Below are 25276 nucleotides of genomic sequence, written 5' to 3'. Positions count from 1 at the left end.
TGTTAATTTCTTTTATTTGGGAACTGTGCAGTTTTATCATTTCACAAGAACGAAGCAGGGGACAAAAGGAAGTGCAGCACTCCTTAGGTGTTGGGTTCCTGGCAAGTCGCGGGCCGATCTCTATGCAAACAGACTCCTTATTCCCTAGAGTGCAGAAACTTACAAAGAAAGTGATGACATGAACACATGCATGAGCTATTATACATAATTACAAGAGCTGATTCTGTAGTCACTATCTCTCATCTCATCAGTAGGAGCGAATGGCCGGGGGGACGGTGGCACAGTCGGCCTCGTTCAATGTTTTGTCGATTACGGGTCTGTACTCCAGAGTGACCTTAAAAAGAGGAGTTGGTGGTAAGTTAGGCACAAAAATGTACAAAAAAGCTTGCTTTTGAGAAAATTTAACTATAAAAGTAGATTTGCAGGCGTGGGAACTTAAAAGGCAGACGTAGTTACTGGAGTATTTTTCTTTTTCTTTTTGTTGGAGTCTCACTCGTTACCCAGGCTGGAGTGCAGTGGTACGTTCACGGCTACCGCAGCCTTAACCTCCTGGGCTCAGGTGATCTTTCCACCTTAGTCTTCCAAGTACTGGAACCACAGGTGCATGCCACCATGCCCAGCTAATTTTTTTTGATGTATTGTAGAGACAAAGTCTTGCCAAGTTGCCCAGACTGGTCTTAAACCCCTGGGCTTGAGGCAATCCTCTTGCCTCTGCCTCCCAAAGTGCTGGGATTACAGGCATGCACCACCACACCCAGCTGGAGTATTTTTCAAAGACAAACTTGAAAATGATGTGCTTGCACAACAGGGAACTGGCTATGTGAATGAGGATAAACCTGTACGGAGGGACAGAGCAACTAAAATAACATCGTACAAGATGCTTAATGCTTCACAAAAATGCTTGCAGGAAACTGTATATGCCATCATAATTTATTTTAAACTACACTTTTTAAGTTTCTCTTCTTTTGTATGGTTTTTCCACTTAAGAGTATTCATACAGGCTGAATATCCCTAATCCAAAATCCAAAATGCTCCCGAATCGGAAACTTTCTGAGCACTAACATGACACTCAGAGGAAAGGCTCATCGGAGTGTTTCAGGCTGCAGATACTCAGATTAGGAGTGCTGAACCAGTAAGTGTAATGCCAGCATTCCAAAATTTAAGAAAAACCCGCAATCTGAAACACTTGTGGTCCCAAGCATTTCAGATAATGGAAGCTCAACCTGTATACATAAATATGTACACACACAGGAAAAAGTATGTATAGATACACATAAAACTTCAAAATATTTCAAAATGAAAATGTTATCTCTGACTGGTGGGTTCTTATTTTGTTCTTTTTTACTTCCCAAAATGAGTATACATTTCTTTAACTATCACAAAAGACCCCAAACATTAAACATAGGATTGTGCTAATAGGGGGAAGTTCGACTTCTATATCCTATCAGAAAATAGCCTTCATGATAAATTCTGAAAATGACTGCCTGAATTAAAGGCATGCTAGGCACTCTCTAATATGAAGTGATGATGACAGAGTTCACTGTAACTTCTGTAGACACAGACAAATAATTAGACTCTGACAAGCTATGAAAAGTTTAAGGGTGAAAGCTTTCTATCTTCATTATTTCTGAGTCTTAACACCCAGCAAAAATGTCCAACGGGCGAATTCAGTGGAACAAGAATGCAACCCCCTACTGCAGTCTCAGCTACTGCAGTCTCAGCTAGTTGTCCCCAGTATGTTGCCCATCCCACCACTCAAACTCTGCCCTTCTCTGCTCTGTGCCCAGGATACTAAGGGCTGCACAGGTCCAACCAATGGTAAGAGAGAGGAGGGGTCTCTTTCCGGCTCCCTTGGCTGCAGACAGGCTTCTGGTAGTGGTCGTGTGTCTCTACCCCAAAAATATGGCTTCTGCTGGGCTCCACACTCACCATCTCCTCCCCTGCCATCAGGCCTCAGACACCTGCTCCCGGCTCTGCGACCTCCCTGGCCCTTCCTTGAGGCTCCTCTGAACTCCCCGAAGGCACGGGATTATTTCTAGCCAGAAGCCTGACTGACATAATGTCTTTCTCAGCAGCAGCTTAAATCTGTCCACAGTGGATTTACACCTGGACTGCTTCTCCCAGCTCACCATCACCAAGGCCAGAGGACAGAACTGGGTGGAACAGCATGGGCGCTGAGGCACCATGAGAACAAGCTCCCCACTTACTTTTCCAGTGTTGACATCCACATAGGAGAGGGTATGCTTCCTCCAGTGCTCTCCAAAGGGCTTCTTCTGCTGCCCCTGAATGGGCTTGGAGTAGTCATACTCATCAATCCGCACCTGAGGCCAGATATACCATCACATCACATTTCTTACTACTCTAACAGTCACATAAACAGAAAACATGGCAAACATTACAATGCTACACAGAGACCAGCCTCACACGCCCTAGAACTCATTCCATTTCCACATCAGCACACGAGGTTGGCAACATCTCCCATTCGGAACCCATCGAGGCTACAGGGCTGGTCAGCGGGTCAGCAGCCAGCAGCCAGAGTGAACCATTTCGCCATTTCCCCTTAGACATCCTTTACGTACCTAAAAGTTTATCAGATACTTTGTCTTTCTGCTCCAACTTTGGGAGGTTGCACCTCAGCTTTTTCTTTCAGTTTGTTTTTATTTAAAAGTTCTAATTTTAGCAACTACATCAAAATGTTCAAAAACTCTTAAAGAGAAGCTGAACAGTATTAAGGAAAATCCTGCATGTAGTAATGGATGAGACATGTGAGGTCTCGTCAAATAAAAACCGTTTCTGCTGAGTGAAGAGGGTAAGAGGGTGGGCAGAGGCGGCCTGTGGGGCTACAAAGTGGCCTCTAACTTAGACCCATGCAACTATGGGACAAGCTCTCCTAGGGTAGGCAGCTCCAACCTGCGAATCTGCTGTAACTGACTGAGATGAGACTCACGTGCCTCAGCTCTGAGGACAGCCAACCCTGGAGAAGCACCGACCCTTCAGTCTACACCACAGACTGGCTCACCAGGCTCTTCCTCTACACTGACTACCAGGCAAATCCTATCTAGTCCCAGTTGGTGGAGAACAAATCAGTAAAATTTCATAGTAAATAAAAATCTGATTTTCCGTACCCCTGTGTTCAGCTGACTGGAAAGGCTGCCACCAGCAACCCACAGTCCATCCTGAACCAGACTGTGTGTCTGCCCTGTGGAAGATCTTTATCCTTTTGCTGATATGGTTTATCCTGAACTTGTACTTGCACCCCAAGCTTCCCTTTCTGTGTATTTTGCTATCACATGCTAAAAGCTCTTGTCTGCCAGAATCTGACACGTATGCTCTGCCCAAAAATCAATTTATCTGGAAAACAAGCGACAAACAATTAGGATCTATAATACCTTTTCCAAACCATGGGGGCAGGTGTAAAATGATGATTTTTAATTCAATAAACCAGCATTCAATGGCACTCTGGCTGCACTTCTAGCCCCAGTCCTTGTAAGAACAGGCACATTTGCTCAAAGGCTGCTGTTGGCAGCAGTAGACACTGATCCAAAGCAAAAAAAGGGCACACTGATGCTGAAGACGGTGAGAGAACAAATGGTGGAAGTTGTCAGAAAAAGGAAGCATTTCTTAACATTTACTTTTGGGACAATGGAATGAAATGCAGAGAAAGGGCAGGGATGGTGCTAGTGACACGTGGGAGGAGACGGCAGTGGCCCACGGGGCATGATACGAAGACGCACCTTGTAGTCCTCCCTGGCATGAGCACCCCGTGACTCCTTCCGCGCCTCTGCTCCGTAGATGGTCTGCAGTGCACACAGCATCAGGTTTTGCAGCTCCAGGGTCTCTACCAGGTCCGTGTTCCAGACCATTCCTGGGACACACAGATTCCATGAGGGGCAGGACCATCACACAGGGACTCCAGGCTGTCACCGTGGGCCTGCCAGCACGGACCACTGGTGTGGCTGTGTACTGCAGGCCAGGGCCCACCCAGACAGCAGGCACAGAACCAAATCAGTGCTATACAGGACAGACACCCACCCGCCCTGCAGGCACCCCTGATGCTCACCCCTGTCAAACGTCTTCAAGTGCTTCAGGTCTCCATAGAGCTGGCTGATTTTCTCACAGCCTTCCTGCAACACGCTTCCCACACGGAACACTGCCGCATGATTCTGCATTGACTGTGACACAAAATACCATTTTTTTTTTTTTTTGAGTAGGAGTCTCACTCTGTCTGTAGTAGCATGCTCACAGCCACCATAGCCACAACCTGCCAGGCTCAGGCGATCCTTCTGCCTCAGCCTTCCAAGTAGCTGGAACTACAGGCATATACCACCACACCCAGCTAATTTTTATGACTTATTGTAGACACAAGGCCTGGCTGTTCTGTAGATGCTCCTTGTATAATGAAGCTTCTTCACAATTTTATTGTGCACGCTCACAAGAAATGTGCTAAGAAACAAACTTGAAGATTATTGTAGGTTTGCTGAAGGATCACACATCGACCTGTTTCCTATCAAATAGGTCTTTCCACTCACTCACTGTCAAGAAACCCTCTATTTATTTATTTATTTAATTTTTTGAGTTGGAGTCTCACTCTGTCAACCCAGACTGGAGGGCAGTGGCACACTCACGACTACTGCAGCCTCGGCCTCCTAGGCTCAGGCAATCCTCTCACCTCAGCCTCCCAAAGTGCTGGGATTACAGGCTTGAGCCACTGCGCCCAGCTTAACAGTTTTTCAGGAAGAAAAGGAACACAATTACATCTAACCCCACATCTTAGAAAATAAAAAATTGTTTAAAATTACATCTAAGAATTACATCTAGCTGGGCATAGTGGCTCACACCTGTAATCCTAGCATTTTGCAAGGCAGAGAAGAGAGGATTGTCTGAATTTGGGGGTTTGACACCAGCCTGAGCAACATGGTGAGACCTTGTCTCTACAGTAAATCAAAGCTACTTGGAAGGCTGAGGTGGAAGAATCACCTGAGCCTAACAGGTAAAGGCTGCTGTGGCCGTGCGTACTCCAGCCTGGGTGACAGAGTGAGACTACGACTAAAAAAAAATTACACCCAAGAACAGCCTTTCACATCCTTTAGCAGTCATGTATTTTTTCTTTTTGAGTTGGAGTCTCACTCTGTCACCCAGACTGGAGTGCAGTGGCCGCTCCCGGCCACCGCAGCCTTGACCTGCTAGGCTTCGGCGATCCTTCCACCTCAGCCTTCCAAGTAGCTGGAACTACAGGCGCGCGCTACCACACCCAGCTAATTTTTTTGATTTATTGTAGAGATGAGGTCTCGCCAAGTTGCCCAAGTGAGTCTCGAACCTGTGGGCTCAGGCAATCCACTCACCTCGGCCTCCCAAAGCACGGGATTATAGGCTGAGCCACCTAGCCTGGCATATATTTTTTTCAAATCTCCTTCTAACATATTTCTGTTATTCAAGTCATTTTACATTTTGTAGCTATAAGGTGACTGAGATGTTTACTGACTTCTGAGCAGATTACTACTGGCATATGGAAAAGCTACTGGTTTTTATATACAAATCTTTTATCTAGACACCTTACTACTTTCTTTTTTTTGTTTCTATTAGTTTTTCAGCTTATTCTCTTGTAATTTCTGGGAAATGGTATCTGCAAACAATTTTATCTATTCCTTTTCAATACACAGCTCATTCTTTTTTTGATTCTGACTATATTAGCTGGAGTCAGCAGAAAAATCACTTCCCCTACTGAAATGCATATTCCATAAGTGCAAGCTGACTCTAGCACCTTATGAAGTTCGGCACACAGGCACCAAGACACGCCGTGCTGGTGGGAGAGTCTCTAGCATTCCCATTTCCATCTCCGAAGGCAGGTTCCCCTCCTCTAATGCCACGATTCCACTGTCCTCAAGGGCCTCCAACACTACAAAAATCCTGCCTGGCAGCCCTCAACCTTCCATGCTTCACTCAAGCTACTCTTCTCATCATTCCACAGAGTCTTCCTAAAGCCCAGCCTCACTCAAAGACAGAAGCACACAGGCCCCTGAAAATGGCAGCAGGTAGCCGTTGTTCTGGAGGGGTCTGTGTATACGTGCCACCGGACACCTTTCAGAATATGTCTAAAGCAATAGGGCTTCTTTTTAGAAAATACTCACATGCAGAAATGCTTGCAAATCATCTCAAGTAGACAGAACTCTCATTCATGGAGAAGAATCTCTGTATCAGAAGAGTTTGCTTCCTGTTTTATTTATTGTTCTTATCGAGCTAAACTTTACCCAATGGACTGACACTAACTATATGTAGCTACTTCTATTAAAACTAAAGAAAATTAATATTAATAATACTGGCTGTAGTTCAAGAGCTCCACAGCCACCTGTGGCTAGTGGCTACCACACACCGGACAGCAGAGATTGAGAACTTCTCCAACATCACAAAAGTCCTGCTGGACAGTTCTGATGTGGAAGGCCAACTCTCGGATGGCACATGCTGCACAGATCAGTTTCCACACAGCCTGTTCTCCGCCTTGTCTGAGACACTTAGGGGCAGCAATAGACCCAGTTTAAAGACATTTCCAGCCGGGCTCGGTGGCTCAGTCTGTAATCCCGCGCCTTTGGGAGGCTGAGGTGAGTGGATTGCCTGAGCCCGCGGGTTTGAGACCCGCCTAGGCAGCGAGACCTCATCTCTTCAATAAATCAAAAAATCAGCCGGGTGCGGTAGCACATGCCTGTAATTCCAGCTACTTGGAAGGCTGAGGCAGAAGGATCGCTAAAGCCCAGCAGGTCAAGGCTGCGGTGGCCGGATGCGGCCACTGCACTCCAGTCTGGGCGACAGAGTGAGACTCCAACTCAAAACAAACAAAAAAAAAGACATTTCCGAGTTGCCAGAAGCTAGGCATGATCATGTGACTAGTGTCTGCTGTCTGGGCACGAGCTGTAAGCATGAATGTCGTGTAGAATTCAACCTGCTGAGATGAAGCAGCCCCAGCTGGGGACTGAGCTCCTCTGGTGTCTCTCAGCTCTTCCTCCTTCAGGCTGCAATTAATCTATGATAAGTGACAGTCTGAGGACAGAAGTCACGCTCAAGCACACATGAGTGAGCCAAGGAGAGCTGTCTATGATGCCACCCAGTCGTTGATTCTGCCCTGGACTGTCGATCTCCAGCCTTCTATGTGAAAAAGAAGTGCACGTCCATCTAATTAAGGCCCCTGGCCTTTTCCAAATTCTGACTTGATATAGCCAGGGGTACGCCCTACTTCTGTTGACCTCTAGCTACCAGTATAGACTCGTATGTTTACTGCAGCACTATATACAACAGCAAAACTGTGAATCACTCACAAGTGGGAGCTAAACAATGTGTACACATAGACACACAGAGACTACAAAATGTGAGAATGTGGTGAGGGAAGGGTACCTATCGGGCAGAGTACACGCTATTCAGGTGACGGCTACACTAGAAGTCCAGACTTCACCACTACACAACAAATGCATGAAACAAAACTGCACTCGAACCTCCTAAATCTATATCACACACACACACACACACACACACACACACACACACACACAACACACTCCCCAGTACGGGACCAGCCACGCAGCCAGCATCTATTTACTCCAGGGCGAGTCCAGGTTCTTACCTTCTGCATGTTAAGTCGTAGTTCCGATGTTCTTATGCTTCCTTCAGCAAATCTCAATTTGTCAAGATTCATGACAGATTCTTCCCCAGCATTTGGTTTAATTGGAGGAACTTTATCTCCTAAAAAAAAAAAAAAAAGCCAGAATTCAACCTTTGAAAAACATTTTGAAAAACCAAATGGATTTAGAATGACCCACACATGTGTGTCACAGCCGTACAAGGAGTTTGGAAAACGCAGATGTAACCTGAGCCATACACTGGCTGGCCTGCCCTGTACCTAGGGAAGAGCCTCTCGGCTCAGAGCCAGTTTCAAAGAATACACATAAAGATGGAATTAAGCCATCTTGGAATGAACAAACTAGATATCTAAAATTAAAGACTTAAATATACACAAACGGTCCTTGCACTCGGACAAACGGGAGAAATGACATTCTCCTGAGAGTGGTCCCAAGGGTCGGCCACACCCCACTGTCCCTAGGCTGCACAAACAAGGGAGGTGGCTGCTGTGGTCTGAAAGTCTGGTCCTAAACCTTGCCTGCTCCTCCTTATCCTTCAAGATTTGCAGCTCTCTTTTCTAAAACCGTATTTTGGGGATGAAAAAAAAATTTTTTAAATGACATTTTAAAAAAGTATTTTCTTTAGCAGGCAGTACATGCAGGAGGAGAGAGGCATGGAATTCAAGAGACAGGGCCAGGCACGGTGGCTCAGCCTGTCATCCAAGTAATTCGGGAGGCCGAGATGAGAGGACTGCCTGAGCCTGCGTGTTTGAGACCCACCTGGACAACTTGATGAAACCTCATTTTTACAATAAATAAAAAAAAATTAGCCAGGCGTGGTAGCGCACGCCTATAGTTCTGGCTACTTGGAACGCTGAGGCGGAAGGATTGCCGGAGCCCAGCAGGGCGAAGCTGAGGTGGCTGGGAGCGTGCCACTGCCCTTGTCTGGGCGACAGAGTGAGACTCCAACTCAAAAATAAATGAATAAATAAATAAACTCATCATATTTAGTTAGGGTTTTTCAAGTTGTGGCAAAGACAAAGCTGTATTTAAGTTCTAGCACCATCGGGATACAGCCCCTGGCAACCACTGTAGGGAAGACCTATTTTCTTCCCTAGAGTTTGCCTTTTCCAGAATGTCACATGAAAAGAATCACATGTGTGTGGCATTCTGCATCTGGCTCCATAGAATACTGCAAGAGTTATCTGTATGTGTAAGCAGTTAGTTCCTTCTTACTGTTGAGTAAAAGTGTTTGCAGAACTCTCAGACATAAAAGCATAAGAAATTCTCACTGCTACAAAGTGCAGGTTACCAAGTAAGATGAGCATGTCCAGGGTGTCAAGAAAGGTGGACCTGAACCTTTGCCAATGACCAGCAATGACTTGGGACAAGGAACAGCCTCCGCATGTGCTGGCCTCCTGAGCTGCAGTCAGATCCAAGACAGTGCTTGAAGCTTAGCCTACACTTTTCATTATCTGTATCTCTCTAGGTAGTATAAAAGGGGTATGTTAATTAGTAAAGACTGTGCTAGTTTCTTCACTTGAATCCATACAAAAGCATTTGTTTATGAAAACAGTAGAAATGATTCTAAACATTTAACACCAGTGACATGCAATGGGAAGAATATGGGACTGAGCGTCCCACCATCCTTGCCAGGAAATGTTCACCCGTGCCTTGTCCACCTCACACTGTTCTGAGCAAATAAGGCTGATGACCACCATAAAGACCCCCGGAAGGCCAAAGCAACGGTAAGCATCCTGTCCTTAGTCTATATAAGTAGATTCATACTTCTAGCACATGCTATTTTTTTTCTGCTGAACATTATTTTAAGCTACCACAAGAAGAAAACCACCAGCTGAAATCCATTCTACCACTGATGGGTGGGAACCATGGCCCAGTCCTTTGTTTGCTTTAGGTATCCCTTCTCCTATAATATAGGTTAATTATACTTTGTTTTCAGCGTGACCTACATTATTTTTCTATAAGCACCAAAATTTTATCTATTCATTTATGCCTACTATTTAAAACATTTCATTGCAAATAATTTTTATCAGGCAAGTTCTATGTCTTAAACTCCCCCTCAAAATAATAGTTTCCTAACAGTGTCTTTACTAAGCGGAACATAATGATTACAAAAAAAAGGTCCCAAAACGTTTACCTTAACTGTTAAGACCTCCTCCAGCTTGTATCTAGTCTCAGCATTACCACCACATAATCGCTGGGTTTCCCTCAGATTCCTCTCTTCCAGGGGAAAAAGAAAAAAATAACAGACTACCTCTACATGATCACTAAGCACACTTCCAACAACAAATCAAGATTTTTACAATCTCTTGCCTTCTGCGACAGCCCAACTACTTGGAGAAAATGCTTACCAGGCCTGCAAGACTCTTCGATGCTCAGGGCACATGCCCGGCCAAAGACGACCAGGTCCAAGAGTGAGTTTGCCCCAAGACGGTTGGCACCATGCACTGAGGCGCTAGCAGCCTCCCCGCAAGCATACAGGCCGGGCACGATTTGATCCTGGCCGTTCACATGCCTCAGAACCTGGAGAAAAGAAGATTTCGGGTGAAACGTCAAGGTGCCCATGTCTCCACAGGCCTGCTCCGATGCATGGGGTGTCTGTGCTGTGGGTCTTCACTGTGGGTAAGTGAAGACCTGTCTACTCTGCCTCAGAGGGATCCCTCTAAGTGCATCCTCCAGGTTCCCTCTGACCCTGAACAGTCTGCATCTGCAACTGTCCCCATGCCCCAAGCTCCTGAGGACTTCATCTGCACCAGACTGGACTCCTCTGTGCTTGGCTCTGCAATCCACTCACACTAGAGAGCAGGGCAGGTAAAGGAGCTTTGCAGGGCGACTGAGTGACACTGCAGACCCTCCCACTCATGGCTCATCTGTGCAGGGAGAGTAGCAGTTCCTCCCACCTTGCCTGACCAGGAGCCGTGGGAGACCCGTGTGAACTGCAGACCATTCAAAGGCATTAACTGTAAAGGTTGCCCGATTTATAAGGCCATTAGAAATAACACGAGGTTGGGCAATCCCTTTGGGTCTCCTTCAACTGTGGGAGCTTTTCTGTCCTCTCAATAAATCCTGCTTTCTTAAAAAAAAAAAGAAAAAGAAAAAATGAAAAGAAATAACATGAGATTCTAAGGGAAAGTAATTATAAAAGAGAAAAACCTGCAAATGATATTATAACTATTTGCTAGGAGGAATTAATAAATTATTAACACCAAAGTGCACTAGGTGTGATGCCTCATGCCTGCAATGGCAACACTTTGGGAAGCCAAGGTAGGAAGACTACTCAGGTCCAGGAGTTTATGATCAGCTTAAGCAACACAGCAAGACCTCGTCTCCACAAAAATAACAATCTTAGCTGGGCATGGTGGCACATCCCTCTGTAGTCCCAGCTACTGGGTAGACAAAGCCGGAGCCAGGAGGCTGCGCCAAAAGGACCCCCTGAGCTGAGAAGGCGGAGGCTGCTGTGCACTGTGACTGTGCCTCCACACCCCAGCCTGGGCGACAGAACGAAGTCCCAAGTCTCCTCACAAAACAACAGCAAAAACACTGTTCAGGAGTGAGTGCACAAACTGGACCATACAACCAATCCTCCTCCGCCCTCCAGCAACAGCAATATAAAGTAAGCGCGTCTACCAGACCCAGCGCCTTCGTGAATAAGACATCTGCTTCCCCTCTAAGACCTGAAAAGACAGCTGTGAGGCAGGCCCCAGTGTTTCTGCCTTCTTTCCCACAGCAGGAGAGGCCCCACCATCGTTACCTGCCCCTTGTAGTTAGTGGGAATGCCGCCCATGTTATAATGCACGGTGGGGAGGACAGGGATTGGCTCCTTGGTGACGTCTACGCCAGCGAAGATCATGGCTGTCTCTGAAATGCCAGGTAGGCGCATGGCTAGCTGCTCAGGGGGCAGGTGGTGCAACTGCAGGTAGACGTGATCTTTTTCAGGGCCACAGCCTCTAGCAAAACAGAACATCACAACATAAGGCAAACAACAGTAACTGTAGAAAATCAAGAATAAGATATCATTAAAGCATGTGAATATCAACATTTTTAGACACCGAAGAAAATCTCCCTTCATTTATGGTGACTCTCTCATCAAACCTTTCCTCAGCGTCTAAGGGTGTGCCAGGGAAAAGCCTAAGTGCTGGGACACACCCAGAAGAGGAATAAAAACCTTGCCCTGGACTGGCGCGGTGGCTCATGCCTATAATCCCAGCACTCTGGGAGGCCGAGGAGAGAGGACTGCCTGAGCCCAGGGGTTCAAGACCAGCCTGGAAAACTTGGTGAGACCTCATCTCTAAAATAAATTTAAAAATTACCCAGGCGTGGTGGCGTGTGCCTGTAGTTCCAGCTACTTGGAAGTCTGACGGGGCCATGAGCGTGCCACTGCACTCTAGCCTGGGCGACAGTGAGACTCCAAAACAAACAAAAAAACTACCCTGCCCTCACTTGTCCCAGGGTTCAGACAGCTAAGCTGTGCTTGGCAAAGCATTTGATGCCAAATAGAGCCTGTGGTAGACTGGCTCCAGGACCCTCACGGGTACCAAAATCTGTAGCTGTTCAAGGCCCTGATATAAAATGGGACAGTATTTGCATATGGCCTGTGTATCTCCTCCTGTATGCTTGTTCTAGATTAGTTATACCTACTACATTATAAATGTTAACAGTTGTTAGAATGTATTGTCTAAGGAATAATGACAATGACCCCTCCCCCCAAAAATGTCTGTTATGTATTCAGTAAGGTTGCAATTGTATTTCTTTTTTTTGAGTCAGAGTCTCACTCTGTTGCACAGACTGGAGTTCAGTGGCACGCTCACGGCTACCACAGCCTCAATCTGCTGGGCTCCAGCGATCCTTCCGCCTCACCCTACCAAGTAGCTGGAACTACAGGCACGTGTCACCATGCTCAGCCGATTTTTTTGTAGAGATGAGGTCTTGCCAAGTTGCCCAGGCTGGTCTTGAGCCCGTGGGCTCAGGCAATTCCTCTCATCTCGGCCTCCCAAAGTGCTGGTATTATAGGTGTGAGCCACCACGCCTGGCCTTGCAATTTTATTTCTGAGCTATAGTTGGTTGAATCCAGGAAGTGGAACCCATGGATATGGAGGAACAAATGTACTCCAACAAACCACTTGACTTTTTTTCTTTTGAGTTGGAGTCTTACTCTGTCGCCCAGGCTGGAGTGCAGTGGCACACTCACAGCCACTGCAGCCTCGACCTGCTGGGCTCTGGTGATCCTTCCGCCTCAGTCTTCCAAGTAGCTGGAACTACAGGCATGCGCCACCACACCTGGCTAATTTATCTTGATTTATTGTAGAGATGAGGTCTCGCCAAGTCACCCAGGCTGGTTCCCTCAGGCAATCCTCACTTCGGCCTCCCAAAGTGGTGGGATTACAGGCGTGAGCCAACAAACCTGTCTACCACTTGACTTATTTACGTAAAAATGTAAGACCTCTAAAGGTTTGCATACCAGCAGATATTTAACAAGAGTTTCTACATTAAAAGAACAGGGTCAGGCAACAGCAGAGCTCCAAGCTGTCTTACTGAAAGACAATCCACATGCCTTGGAGGCTGCCAAAGCATCTGCGGGTTATCAATCACAACACCAAAGGGTCACATCTGACTTCAGGCTGGGTGTGTGTCTCTCTCTCCCTCCCACACTAAGTGTCCATCACAAAGTCACTTACACACTCAAACAAATTATGTTCCACAGATATTAGAAAGACTTACATTAAACTGGCTAAAATTCTCAAAATGTAGGTCTCGCACAAGAGTCAGCAGACAGCTGAGATGGGGTGGGGGTGTTGAAACTTTGTAGAGAAGTAATACCAGCCCACATGTTAAGACATGAACAGTCACCAAAGAGGAAGTAAAGGAAAAAGACGGCATGTGTGTGCCCACTCAGACAGCTCTGAAGGTAAATCACACGGACCTTCCTTCGCGGATCTCCAGAGTCATCGACCGAGAAACAACATCCCTGGATGCCAGGTCCTTCGCGACAGGGGCATATCGCTCCATAAACCTCTCACCCTGACTGTTAATTAGAATGCCTCCTTCTCCACGACACCCTTCCGTAATGAGACAACCAGCACCATATATGCCTGCAAAAACAAAATGAACCAAAAAAAAGAAAACCAAAAACATTTATAACCTGACAACTGCTGGATCTCTAGTTCAAATACCTACTTTTTAAAAAAACATTTTTGGAGCCGGGCTCAGTGGCTCAGCCTGTAATCCCGCGCTTTGGGAGGCTGAGGTGAGTGGATTGCCTGAGCCCGCAGGTTTGAGACCGGGCTGGGCAACTTGGAGAGACCTCATCTCTACAATAAATCAAAAATTAGCCGGGTGTGGTAGCACATGCCTGTAGTTCCAGCTACTTGGAAGGCTGAGGCGGAAGGATTGCCGGAGCCCAGCAGGTCGAGGCTGCGGTGGCCGGGAGCGGCCACTGCAACCCAGTCTGGGTGACAGAGTGAGACTCCAACTCAAAAAAAAAAAATTGGAGGGGAAGAGGAAAAAAGCATTATAAACAAAAATGAATAAAAAAAGGAAAAGGTTAAGAAAAAACAGGACGTTTTGATAACAAGAAGCACTGACAAAGCTGAGGGTTGCCTTAGAGGTCTGGGCAGAATGGTGTCCCCCAGCAAGGAGGAAGGACTGCTGTGGGGAGCAGATGGAGCTGGACCTGATTACAGCCCAGTGTATGTCACACGCCTCATATGTTGCTTTAATTTCTGAACATTCTTTTTGCCCTAGGATATTGTGGTGACACAGCAACAAGATTCAATAATTCATACCACAGGTTCAATTATTACTGTTATAATTAACATTTACACTGTACTTGCTATGGACGGTTCTAGTCACTTTACATATATTAACTCATTTAAGTTTTACAACAACCTCAGGTAATGTTATCCCCATTCTTAGACAAGCAAATTAAAGCTTAGTAACACATTCATGGTCATGTGCTGAGAAGGGTAGAGCCCAAGTTCAAACCTGAGCAATATGGTGGTCTACAACTCTATGTCCCTCAATACTATGAAAAACAAGGCATGTCAGGCTCCTGAATTTTTAAGGAGACAAAATAAATAAATAAAATAATAAATAAACACCTAAATGTAATTCAAAAGCTAACATTTGTATTAGCACAACACAAAGGCCATCCCACTTTTAAAAAAGTGATTCTTGCATCTCATCTATCTTTTGGTTTTCCTAGTTTCAATTTTTTCCCCCTTCAGTGGTTTATTTCTCAGACATCAACAAAGCATAAGAAATGGAGCTCTAAATAAATTAAACAATGAATTCAGGATCAGGATTGACATTTTATTAGATAAAAAAGTAATAAAAAAATCAACAAAGATATAATTTATTTTTTATCCCTGCCAGGGATCGGGGGAATACGCTGACAGAGCAAAGATAAAAACCAGCTATGGTTCTTTAGCACCACATGTGGTGTCCCACAGTCCACAGCTCAAGATGAGAGGCACCTCAAATAAGGAGCACATCTGTGTGCGTCTCTGATTTACTTCTGGAAAACCTCCCCCAAACTCAGGACTTTGCCCATCACTTCTGTGTTAATGTCTCCGAATCCCACATTTGTGTCCTCATCCATCTGACAAGCCCAAGGCAGGCTTCCTCCATCATCACGTGGACTGAACCCAACACCCAAATGTCATGGAGAATCTCATCATGGCCGTGTCCTAACTTCACACCCCATGACCAGGAACCCATTTCTCCTTATGAAACTGAAACCTGTCTATGCTGCTTCTCTGGGCTGTTCCCCCTCCTCTCAGGACGTTCACTCAGCAAATACTGACGGAGGTCCTGTTGTGTGCCAGGCACTGGAGCATAGCATAGCAACATACAAGACAGACCTGCCCCAGAGCAGCAAAAGAGAAAAACAATCACTGCTTTACTGCTGACATAAGTACCACCAATGCAAGGTTTAGGGCTCTTGAGGAATGCATAAGACAGAGACCCAATTGTCTTAGGGGAATCCTGGAAAAGTTTTCTTGAGAAAATGCCATTGAAGTTAGGACCAGAGAGACAAGAAATCTGATTGCTGGAAGCGTGTTAGTACATGACAGTGCAGAGCAGTGAGTAGGCACCATGTGCTTACATGACACATGAGCTTGATGCCAGGCAAGGAGTCCTGTCCTACCTGTAGGGTGGAACTGCACAAACTCTAGGTCCTGGCAGGGAAGGCCTGCCCTGGTGACCATGGCCGTGCCGTCGCCAGTGCTGGTGTGGGCAGACGTGCAGCTGAAGTAGGTACGCCCATAGCCTCTAGAAACAACAGAGAGTATTAACTGCAAACAGCGGCCCACACAGTCACAGATGGGTAGAGCAACCGCTAGGCGCCATCTCCTCAGCACCGTTTGCACACGCACATACGTCTCCATGCACACACATTCTATTCAATGCTGAGTGGCCAGTTTGCGGTGCTGCTACCCTGGACAAGTGGGATGGGGAGCCTGGGGATGGAGAAGGGGCTCTTAAATTTGTATTTTAGCTTTGTGCTGCTTTTTAAATGACTTCCTCAGTAAGCATATATTACTTTTATAATAAAAATTTTTCAAGTTTTATGGACTCATATCAATCTCCCCCCTCCCCAATTTTACTGAGGTTTGACTGGCAAATAAAAATTGTAAACATTTAAGGTACACAAGGTGACAATTTGATGTAAGTACATATTGTGACCTGATCACCACAATCAAGCTAATTAACATGTCTATCACCTCAAATGATGACCCCCTCTCTGGTGATGCAGACACTTTAGATCTACTCTCTTAGCAAATTTCAAGTATGCATGATTATTACCATTTTTTTCTTTTTTTTTTGAGTTGGAGTTTCACTCTGCTGCCCAGACTGGAGTGCAGTGGCCGCTCCCGGCCACCGCAGCCTCAACCTGCTGGGCTCTGGTGATCCTTCCGCCTCAGCCTTCTGAGTAGCCAGAATTACAGGCGCGCGCTACCCCGCCCGCTAATATTTTGATTTATTGTAGAGATGAGGTCTCGCCCGCCCAGGCAGGTCTTGAACCCGCAGGCTCAGGCATTCCACTCTCCTCAGCCTCCCAAAGGCGCGGGATTACAGGCTGAGCCACCGAGCCCGGCTTATTATCATTTTTTTCGAGTCAGAGTCTCACTCTGTTGCCCAGGCTGGAGTGCAGTGGCATGCTCATAGCCATCACAGCCTCAACTTGCTGGAACCACAGGCATGTGCCACCAAGACTGGCTAATTTTTCTTGGTTATTGTAGAGACGAGGTCTCACCAAGTTGCCCTGGCTGGTCTCGAACCCCTGGGCTCAGGGAATCCTCTTGCCTTGGCCTCCCAAAGTGCTGGGATCATAGGCTTGAGCCACCGCACCCAGTCATATGTATGATTATTAACTGTAGCTACCATGTTATATAATAGATCTTCAGATCTTCAAGTTGTACCTTTAACCAGCATCTCCCTAGTCTGCACACCTTTAGCTCTCTGGCAACCACCATTCTGTTTCTACAAGTCTCACTTTTTTGGAATCCACATATTAGTGACAGCATGCAGAATTTGTCTGTGTCTGTGTCTGGCTTATTTCATGTAATATAATGACCTCCAGGTCCATCCATGTTGTCACAAAAGACATAATTTCCTTTTTTTAAATGGCTGAATAATATTCCATTGTGTATACACATGACATTTTCTTTACACATCAACAGCCATTTAGGTTGTTTCCATATCTTGGCTATTGTGAATAATGCTGCAATGAACATGGAAGTGCAGACATCTCTTTGGGCTACTGATTTCATACTCTTTGGATATATACCCAGAAACGGGATTGCTGGATGATTTGGTAGTTTTATTAATTTTGAGGAACCTCCATACCATTTTCCATGATAGTTGTACTAATATGCATTCCCACAGTGTACAGGGTTCCACTTTCTCCACATACTTACCAACAGTTATCTTCTGTCCTTTTTTTTAATTTTAAAATTGTGGGGTACAATTCAGGGTTAGGTACACAAATATTCATCATGCAGGTAGCCCTTTTGATAATGGTCATTCTAACTGGAATGAGGTGATATCTCAGTGTGGTTTTAATTTGCATTTCTCTGGTGACAGTCAAGTTGAGCATTTTTTCATATACTAGTTGGCCACTTGCATATCTCCTTTAGAAAAATGTCTATTCAAGTTCTTTGCTCATTTTTAATTGAGTCATTTGGGTTTTTACTATTGAGATGTAGAATATTATTCCTTTATTAGATATATGATTTGCAAATATTTTCTCCCAATCTATAGTTCTGTTGATTACTTCCTTTGCCTACAGAAACTTTTTAACTTTTTTTTTTTTTTGAGTTGGAGTCTCACTCCTTTCCCCAGGCTGAAGTGCAGTAGCACACACGCTCACGGCCACCCTAGCATCAATCTGCTGGGCTCTGGGGATCCTTCTGCCTCAGCCTTCCAAGTAGTCAGAATTACAAACATGCACTACCACATCCGGTTATTCTTTATTTTTATTTTATTTATTTGTTTATTTATTTTTGAGTTGGAGTCTCACTCTATTGCCCAGACTGGAGTGCAGTGGCCGCTCCCGGCCACCGCAGCCTCGACCTGCTGGGCTAGGCGATCCTTCCACCTCAGCCTTCCGAGTAGCTGGAACTACAGGTGCGCGCTGCCACGCCCAGCTGATTTTTTGATTTATTGTAGAGATGAGGTCTCGCTGCCCATGCGGGTCTCGAACCGCGGGCTCAGGCAATCCACTCACCTCAGCCTCCCAAAGGCACGGGATTACAGGCTGAGCCACTGAGCCCGGCTATTTTTTATTTTATAAATAAAAATAACAAAGTCTCACTAAGATGCCTGGGCTAGTCTTGAACTCGCAGGCTCAGGGAATCCACTTGCCTCAGCCTCCCAAAATGCTGGGATTACAGGCTAAGCCACCGAGCCTGGCCAATTATTTAACTTTTAAAATGGTTAAAATAACAGACTGACAGAGTATAAAATGATATTTACTTGTTTTCATCATGTGAACAAACAGGACTTATCTATCCTGGGAATCAGTATGAATGCAGTAACAACTAAAGCAAGAGAGGTTATACCAGAAAACCCCAGGAGACTCCTCAGGCCTCAGGGTCCTAATCTGAAATCAGGAGAGGTAGACTGCATGCACCACAAAGGTCCTCCTAAGTTGCAACCTGATGGCAGCCACTACCAGCTACTGAGGGCTATGCTCTCTCACCCACCTCCAAGGCAGGTGCTACTGTCGTCACCCTTTATAGATGAGGCACAAAGGCTGGGAACGGTCATCGCCCTCATGAGGTTATGCCAAGGCCTATGTCTGAAACATCATTCTATAAAGCTTCTATGTTCGTTGGACTAAAGAAACTCTAAATGAAATCATAAACAAAATACAATAAAGTTAGATTCCTACCCAGTAGCAATAACAGTGTTCTTTGCTCTTATGCGATGTATGGACCCATCTTCTATACACAGGGCAATAACACCACGACACTCCCCGTTTTCCATCAGAAGATCCAAGGCAAAATATTCTACAAAATAGCTGGTATCATATCGCAGAGACTAAAAGAAAGGGGGTGAGTGTTAAGCCAACATTTAAAGTGATATTGTTCATGAGCAGGTTAAAGAACTTGATCCAAATGGACCAGGTAGATCTAAGGAGATCAGCACAGTGCCAGCAATACCATAAGAATACCAGGAGGCACTGTCCACTGAGCAGTATGGACAAGATACACAGGTCAGGAAGGCAGCAGCAACAGCATGCATTCTGGTGACATGCCTCCAATTTCTACACAAGTCACCACCCCAGCTGTCTGGTGGTCACATGCAGCACTGAGCTCCCCAAAGTGGGGTGCCAAAGTGAGAACTATGGACCATGGGGTCATGACCTAGATGAGAGATGCTGGCCATACCTAACCACTTAATCAAAATAAAACATTCAGTTCCTCAGTCAAACCAGCCACATCTGCAGTGGTCATATGTTGGTGGCTGCCAAAGTGGACAGTGCAGACAAGCACATTCCACCATCGCAGAAGGCTGGCACTGGACAGCGTTGCCTGGCCTGCTCTGCTGGCCCCTCCGCCAGTGCCAGCAGGTCTAAGCCTGCCAGCTCCCCACACAAAAGTTCTTCCAATGGACAGCCAGGTGCCATCATACACTTGTCAGTGCACTCAGCCACAGGGAAGCCACTGGTGTCCTAACACTTGACAATTAATGATCTGTCATCATTTATCTGAAAACAGAGTTTAGAATATTGATTATTCTGAATCAAGACTATTCAGAATGTTATTTGGCTAGGACAAAGTTGGCCCTGATTACCCTGTGACTAAGGTCCCTCAGGTCTCTGTCCAATTTTAACAGTTAAGTAATAAATCAAAATCAATTCAGCTTTACAAAACAGACACAAGATATAACACATTGCCTCAGGAACAGCTTTTCACAGCATGTGTTTAACACTTTCATATTAGCAATTACTGTACATGCCTCATCAAGTTGTTCGGTTGCTTTCCAAACCACCCCTGGGATAGCTCACTGCTGCATGCTGACTCATTCCCTGCTGGCGCCGTAAGCCAAACCATACTGTGTGTTCTATCTAATGTGCCCCAAGGCGGCCTCACCCTTCCATACAAGGTGTGCAAAAGTGAGTGGCCGGTCCGATCAGCCACACAGCAGCACCGATGTGCCTGCCCGCCTTTTCCAAACTTGAGGCTCTGTCCGCCAAATGCACGTTGATAAATCTTCCCATCTTCGGTTCTGCTAAAAGGCATGCCATAATTTTCCAGCTATGAAACATAAAAACAAAAACCTATTACCCTAAAGGAGTCATGATACTCATGGCTAATTTATACTCAACAACTTCACACAACTTGCAAACCAAAAATATAGTCTATGAAAATGTCGACACTTCAGAAAAGTTTCCTTGTCACATGTTCTGTATAGTTAATGGCACAGATCAACTCTTCACCATTCTTTTAGCTAGCCATACCTTCTTCAATCTCTTGAAAATTTTTTTCCAGGACTCCTTTTGCCTTAGAAACAGACCCCAAAGCACCCAGAGATTCTCACACATCACCTCAACTACAGCAGCAGGGGCCTGCTCTGTCATGTAGTGAATGGCATCCTGGTCCCCCAGCCAGTCAGAGCCCTTCACGGTGTCGTAGAAATGCCACCTCCAGTTGTCCTCCTCCATGTTTCCCAGGGCAGCATTGATTCCTCCCTAGAAACATCAAACACTCTTTACAAGTGGTAATGGGAGCCCTAACTGCGTCTTCCGGGCCCATCTCCTCCCCAGGACCTGATTCAGATAAAGCCAACTACTTGTGTGGGAGCTCTCAGTGAGGCTGACCTTAGCAAGGTGGGTAGTAAGGGCTGACAGATTCCACACAACTCCTCCCCTGACTAGCCCAGTGATTTAATCCCTTCGCTTCAGTATCCTAAACTCTGAAGTGAAAACAGCGGGAACTCACGGAAGGGCTGGCTGGAGCAGTGAGCAAAAGGCTACATATGACATGCTTATTACTTAACATGCTTGGCACCTTGGGAAAAGGTACTCAGCAAATCCATTCAAATAATTTTATGACAAAACGTTTCCAAGGGTATTTATGGGCATGTGTTAAAGACCAGAAGAGCTTCCTGCCAAGTAATAAACCCCAAACACAGAATCACACTCCCCTACACCCCCACCTCCTTCAGCTGTGTGTGGTGGCCACTACCCTGTCTTACCCTCAGAGTAAGAGTACAGCAGAACAGAGACAAATGAAACACTCACCCTTTTCTTCCTCAACCTAAATCTCAATTCCTCTTTACTCTTTTTCATAAGGCATTGGGGGCGGGTGGCAGGGAGACTAGGCGGGATGGCCCAAGGGCTCACAAGTGGCTCAAGGCTCCAGTCCTGCCAGGCCCTCAGGGAAGAGGCCCAGGCAACCCCAGAGTGAGAGTGAGCAGAGACAGCCAGCACAGCGGGAGGCAACATGGCCGGAATATGGAGACACGGAACAAGGAACATGGCAGGAGGCAGCCTGGGCAGAGCACTGGACTGGGCAGGACTCTGCAGGCAGAAAGGTGTCAGAGAGTGCCTTTCTCTTACCTGCGCTGCGACGGTGTGTGACCTGGTAGGAAACAGCTTTGTAACGCACGCTGTGTTAAAGCCTGCCTCAGAGAGGCCGAACGCAGCTCGCAAGCCGGCCCCTCCAGCACCCACCACCACGGCATCAAATTCATGATCCACTACTGGATACTGAGCAGAAATCTGGAAAAGAAAGATTCACCTGTCAACCACACATGCCCCTGTGCCAACCATGAGGACTGTGGCTGCACAAACAGCCCCGAGGAGATGAAGGGGCAGCTGCCCTGGACACAGGGCCTCCCTCATCCCAGGCTGAGCACTGAAGAGCGCCAGGAGAGGTGGTAGAACGGGACCAACCAACAGATTCCATAAGCGTCAGAGGGTACAATTCACAGGTCCAGGAAACCCAATATTAACCACTAAGGCCCACTCAGTCATTCTATTTACCAAAGCAGGGAACTGAAGAAACAAAAGACGAGCAACAACACGAACCAAAATACTAGTTCTCAACATGTTTTTCTTTCCAAGTGTCATTTTTATCTTCTCTTTTCATGTTTATGACCAAATACATATGTTAAGTGAGTCTAAGCTTATAACTTAGCGTAGATGATGTTTCGCCACCTGCGATCTGCAAGTTTCTCATGAGAATGTTAGAATGTTGTTCCCACTTAGGGAACCATTTCAGCGTTCAGGACCACAACTCTACTTTAGGCCCATACCTATGTTTATGACTGGGAAGGTGCCAAGCAGTATTCAGTAATTATTGTGAACTTACGAGAAAAGAACTTGTAAGTTCCAGTTTTTTCAACAAAGAGAACAGGCACACTAAGTACAAAAGAACCTGCTCCCAAGTGGCTACACAATTCTATTTTGAGTAGGGATTTTATCATCCCTCACAGCAAATACAGTTCACTTGTATTTTATTCATTTGTTGCTTTACTTGATCTAAGTCTCATTTATGGTAAAAAAGCTAAAACGTCAAAATGTATCCTTATATTTGTACAATTTGGTATTATTACACTAAAAACAATTTGAACATTCACTGAATGCCCATATGTCCGGACCATCCGGAGTTAACGGGGTATCTGAAAGAGGGAGTGGAGACTAAAAGGAATACAAGACTCCTTTCTGCTGCAAAGGGAGGGCACCGGGGCTAGTCCCCGAGTGGCACCGTTTCTCTTTATTCCAAAGTTTATATACTAGCACAATATAATCAGGCATTCAGACTTCCCCAATCTTCAACATTAAACTTCCCCTCTATCAAGAAGTGTCTGTACCCAGACTCAGACTATTTTGTCAACATTTCTTTAGTTTTGTCCTTGACCAGCACTTTCTGTACTTTGAAAGACACATACTATTCTTATCTGGACTCTGCTTTTTTAGGTAGACAGTTTCATACTTTAACTATTTAGTCCCCGACACCCATAATTTGTTTTCTCTTTAAATATGTCTATTACTCAAATATATGAAAATGAACTGGTAGAGATAATTACCCCCTAAGCCAAGAAAATCATTCATAATAGAACAGAAACCCGAAAACTTACGGAATCAGAAATTTTAGCAGATGCCCTCTTGTTTCCATCAACAGTGAAGTGAAAACCTCGGGTTCCCGTTTGGAATGCTGCCGGCCCCTGGAGACACAGACAGGTTAGGGTGTTGAAGAAACAGCACACACACTGTGGGAGAACTGTAATAAAAACTTCCCCTTGTAAATTGTTCACCACTTTATGTTCCCAGTGTGGTTCTGTTCATCCAGAAAGTTCACCTGGAACCCTCTGCTGAACCCGGAACAGCAGGCCCAAGGGGCAGGACCCAGCCTTCCAGATCCGCCTCTCTACCCCAGCTTGGCACTCTAGGAAATGCCTTCTGGATAAAGCATGCTTCCCAACAGGACATTCTCTGACTCACATATGAAAGGGGCACACTTTCCCTGTAAAGTCTTAGCTTATGCTATCTAGTGGAGGATGGAAAAAACATCTAGATTACTCCATGTGGTAGTAATGAAGCATTTTAACTGGCTCCATTATAGCCCGTTTAGTAGGCTGGAGCTCCAAACGTCCATGAAGCCTTGTGGTCCACTGAAAAGGCACTAGACCAGGAGATCCACATTCTGGAACAGCAAAAGCCATTAGGCCAAGAGGGATGAGTGTTGGTATCCCTTCATCAGACACAGGAGGATGTTAGCCGCACACTCTCTTTCATGCACCATGTCGTTTCCTCTGCCTGGCTGCCCCGGGTCAGCCTCTACCATTTGCACATCTTGGCTTAAATGTTCCATCCTGACAAGCATTTACCCAAGAAGACAGCTTTTACTGAAATCATGACCAAGTGTGAAAGAGGCCACATTCCCCATATGCTCAAACAGATCATTCTGGAGATATGTTTTCCATTCTGCTGGCTGCATTTTGGAAGCCTACGATAAAATGAAGACTCTAAGAAATATCATACAAAATAGTTTAGGAAACAATATACCCAGCAATCAGAAGAAGGGACATGAAAGATGTCTTCCAGTATCCTGCAATTTGGAAGAGACATTATTTATTTTGTGGGGCAAAAGAAAATTAGTCTGTAGGACAAACAAGTGGGGATTACAGGGAAGAGAATTTGACAAAATACAAAATGAATTCTAAGCTGTTTGAAAATGAGTGGCTTCTCTATAAGGTGAAGGGACTCAGGCCAGGGCTGGATGGCTGGAACTCCTCTGAGATGGGCTCCTACCTTTACGGTTCCCTCTAACTCTGGGACTGAATGATGGCTCACACAAACATCTGAGTTGAAAAGTTCCAATCACAAAGTAGTTTCTTGGATTTTTTTTTTTTTTTTTTTTGAGTCGAAGTCTCCCTCTGTCACCCAGACTGGAGTGCAGTGGCCGCTCCCGGCCACCGCAGCCTCAACCTGCTGGGCTCCAACGATCCTTCCGCCTCAGCCTTTCGAGTAGCCGCTACCATGCCCGGCTAATTTTTTGATTTTTTATTGTAGAGATAAGGTCTCGCCTGCCCAGGCGGGTCTTGAACCCACAGGCTCAGGCAATCCACTCACCTCAGCCTCCCAAAGGCGCGAGATTACAGGCTGAGCCACTGAGCCCGGCTAGTTTCTTGGATTTTTAAGTAGAGTTCAAAAGTGACACTAGGGCAACCTCTTCGGGTCCCCTCTTACCGGGCCTTCGCTCGGTAAGAGCCATCAAATGCTTAAGATGCTTTCTGGTGTTGATGGGACAGCTGCGGGACTAACCGCACACGCAACTCAACATAACTCTTTAATTCGTATATTTCAAAAGGGAAAATTGCACGATTAAAAGCGTAATTCAAGTGAACACCGTTGAACGCCTTGGCTCCCGCTGAAACCTTCGCTTTGTAACTCAACCGTTGGGTGAGTTCATGCAAAAGAACCAACAACTTAACCTCACACATCGGCTTGACTAAACAAAATCCCACGAGGGCGATTCCTAAGACATCATCGCAGCGAGCACATTCAATCGCGTGCGGATCGCCAGGGCTCCGGGAAGCAGGCCCGGCCCTACCCCTCCGCCGGCCGAGGCCGGCCCCGGGGCACCTCCTCGGTCCCTCGCGCTCCCCGCGGCGCACGGAGGCCGGTCTCGGCGTGC

The 25276-nt window shown here is 46.0% G+C and overlaps 1 protein-coding gene across 1 annotated transcript; it reads right to left on the bottom strand.

Moving 5' to 3' along the window:
* SDHA (succinate dehydrogenase complex flavoprotein subunit A) lies at positions 1-23303 on the bottom strand. Its single transcript, XM_008072823.2, has 14 exons — positions 23217-23303; positions 21694-21855; positions 20680-20823; positions 20225-20389; positions 19021-19169; positions 15772-15896; positions 13546-13714; positions 11377-11572; positions 9977-10148; positions 7610-7728; positions 4061-4172; positions 3735-3865; positions 2208-2321; positions 1-334 (listed from the first exon to the last, which is right to left on the bottom strand). The coding sequence occupies exons 3-14, from the start codon at positions 20794-20796 to the stop codon at positions 248-250; spliced, it is 1656 nt and encodes a 551-aa protein (XP_008071014.1). The 5' UTR covers positions 20797-20823; positions 21694-21855; positions 23217-23303; the 3' UTR covers positions 1-247.
* Positions 23304-25276: the final 1973 nt, after the last annotated feature.

The sequence above is a fragment of the Carlito syrichta genome, unplaced genomic scaffold (genome assembly GCF_000164805.1).
Source record: "Carlito syrichta isolate Samal-C Ts95f unplaced genomic scaffold, Tarsius_syrichta-2.0.1 Scaffold315456, whole genome shotgun sequence".
Classification (NCBI taxonomy): domain Eukaryota; kingdom Metazoa; phylum Chordata; class Mammalia; order Primates; family Tarsiidae; genus Carlito; species Carlito syrichta.
The sequence above is the reverse complement of the archived record's forward strand: the minus strand, read 5'-3'. Positions and strand labels throughout refer to the sequence as shown.

Bases quoted from the DNA above. Each gene is read 5' to 3' on its own strand.
- SDHA (XM_008072823.2), bottom strand. From the start codon at position 20,796: ATGGAGGAGGACAACTGGAGGTGGCATTTCTACGACACCGTGAAGGGC. The intron at 10,149-11,376 runs GTAACGATGGTG...TCTTTTCTCCAG, and splicing joins CCACTAACTACAAGGGGCAG to GTTCTGAGGCATGTGAACGG. The intron at 7,729-9,976 runs GTAAGCATTTTC...TTTTTTTTTTAG, and splicing joins CGAAGAGTCTTGCAGGCCTG to GAGATAAAGTTCCTCCAATT.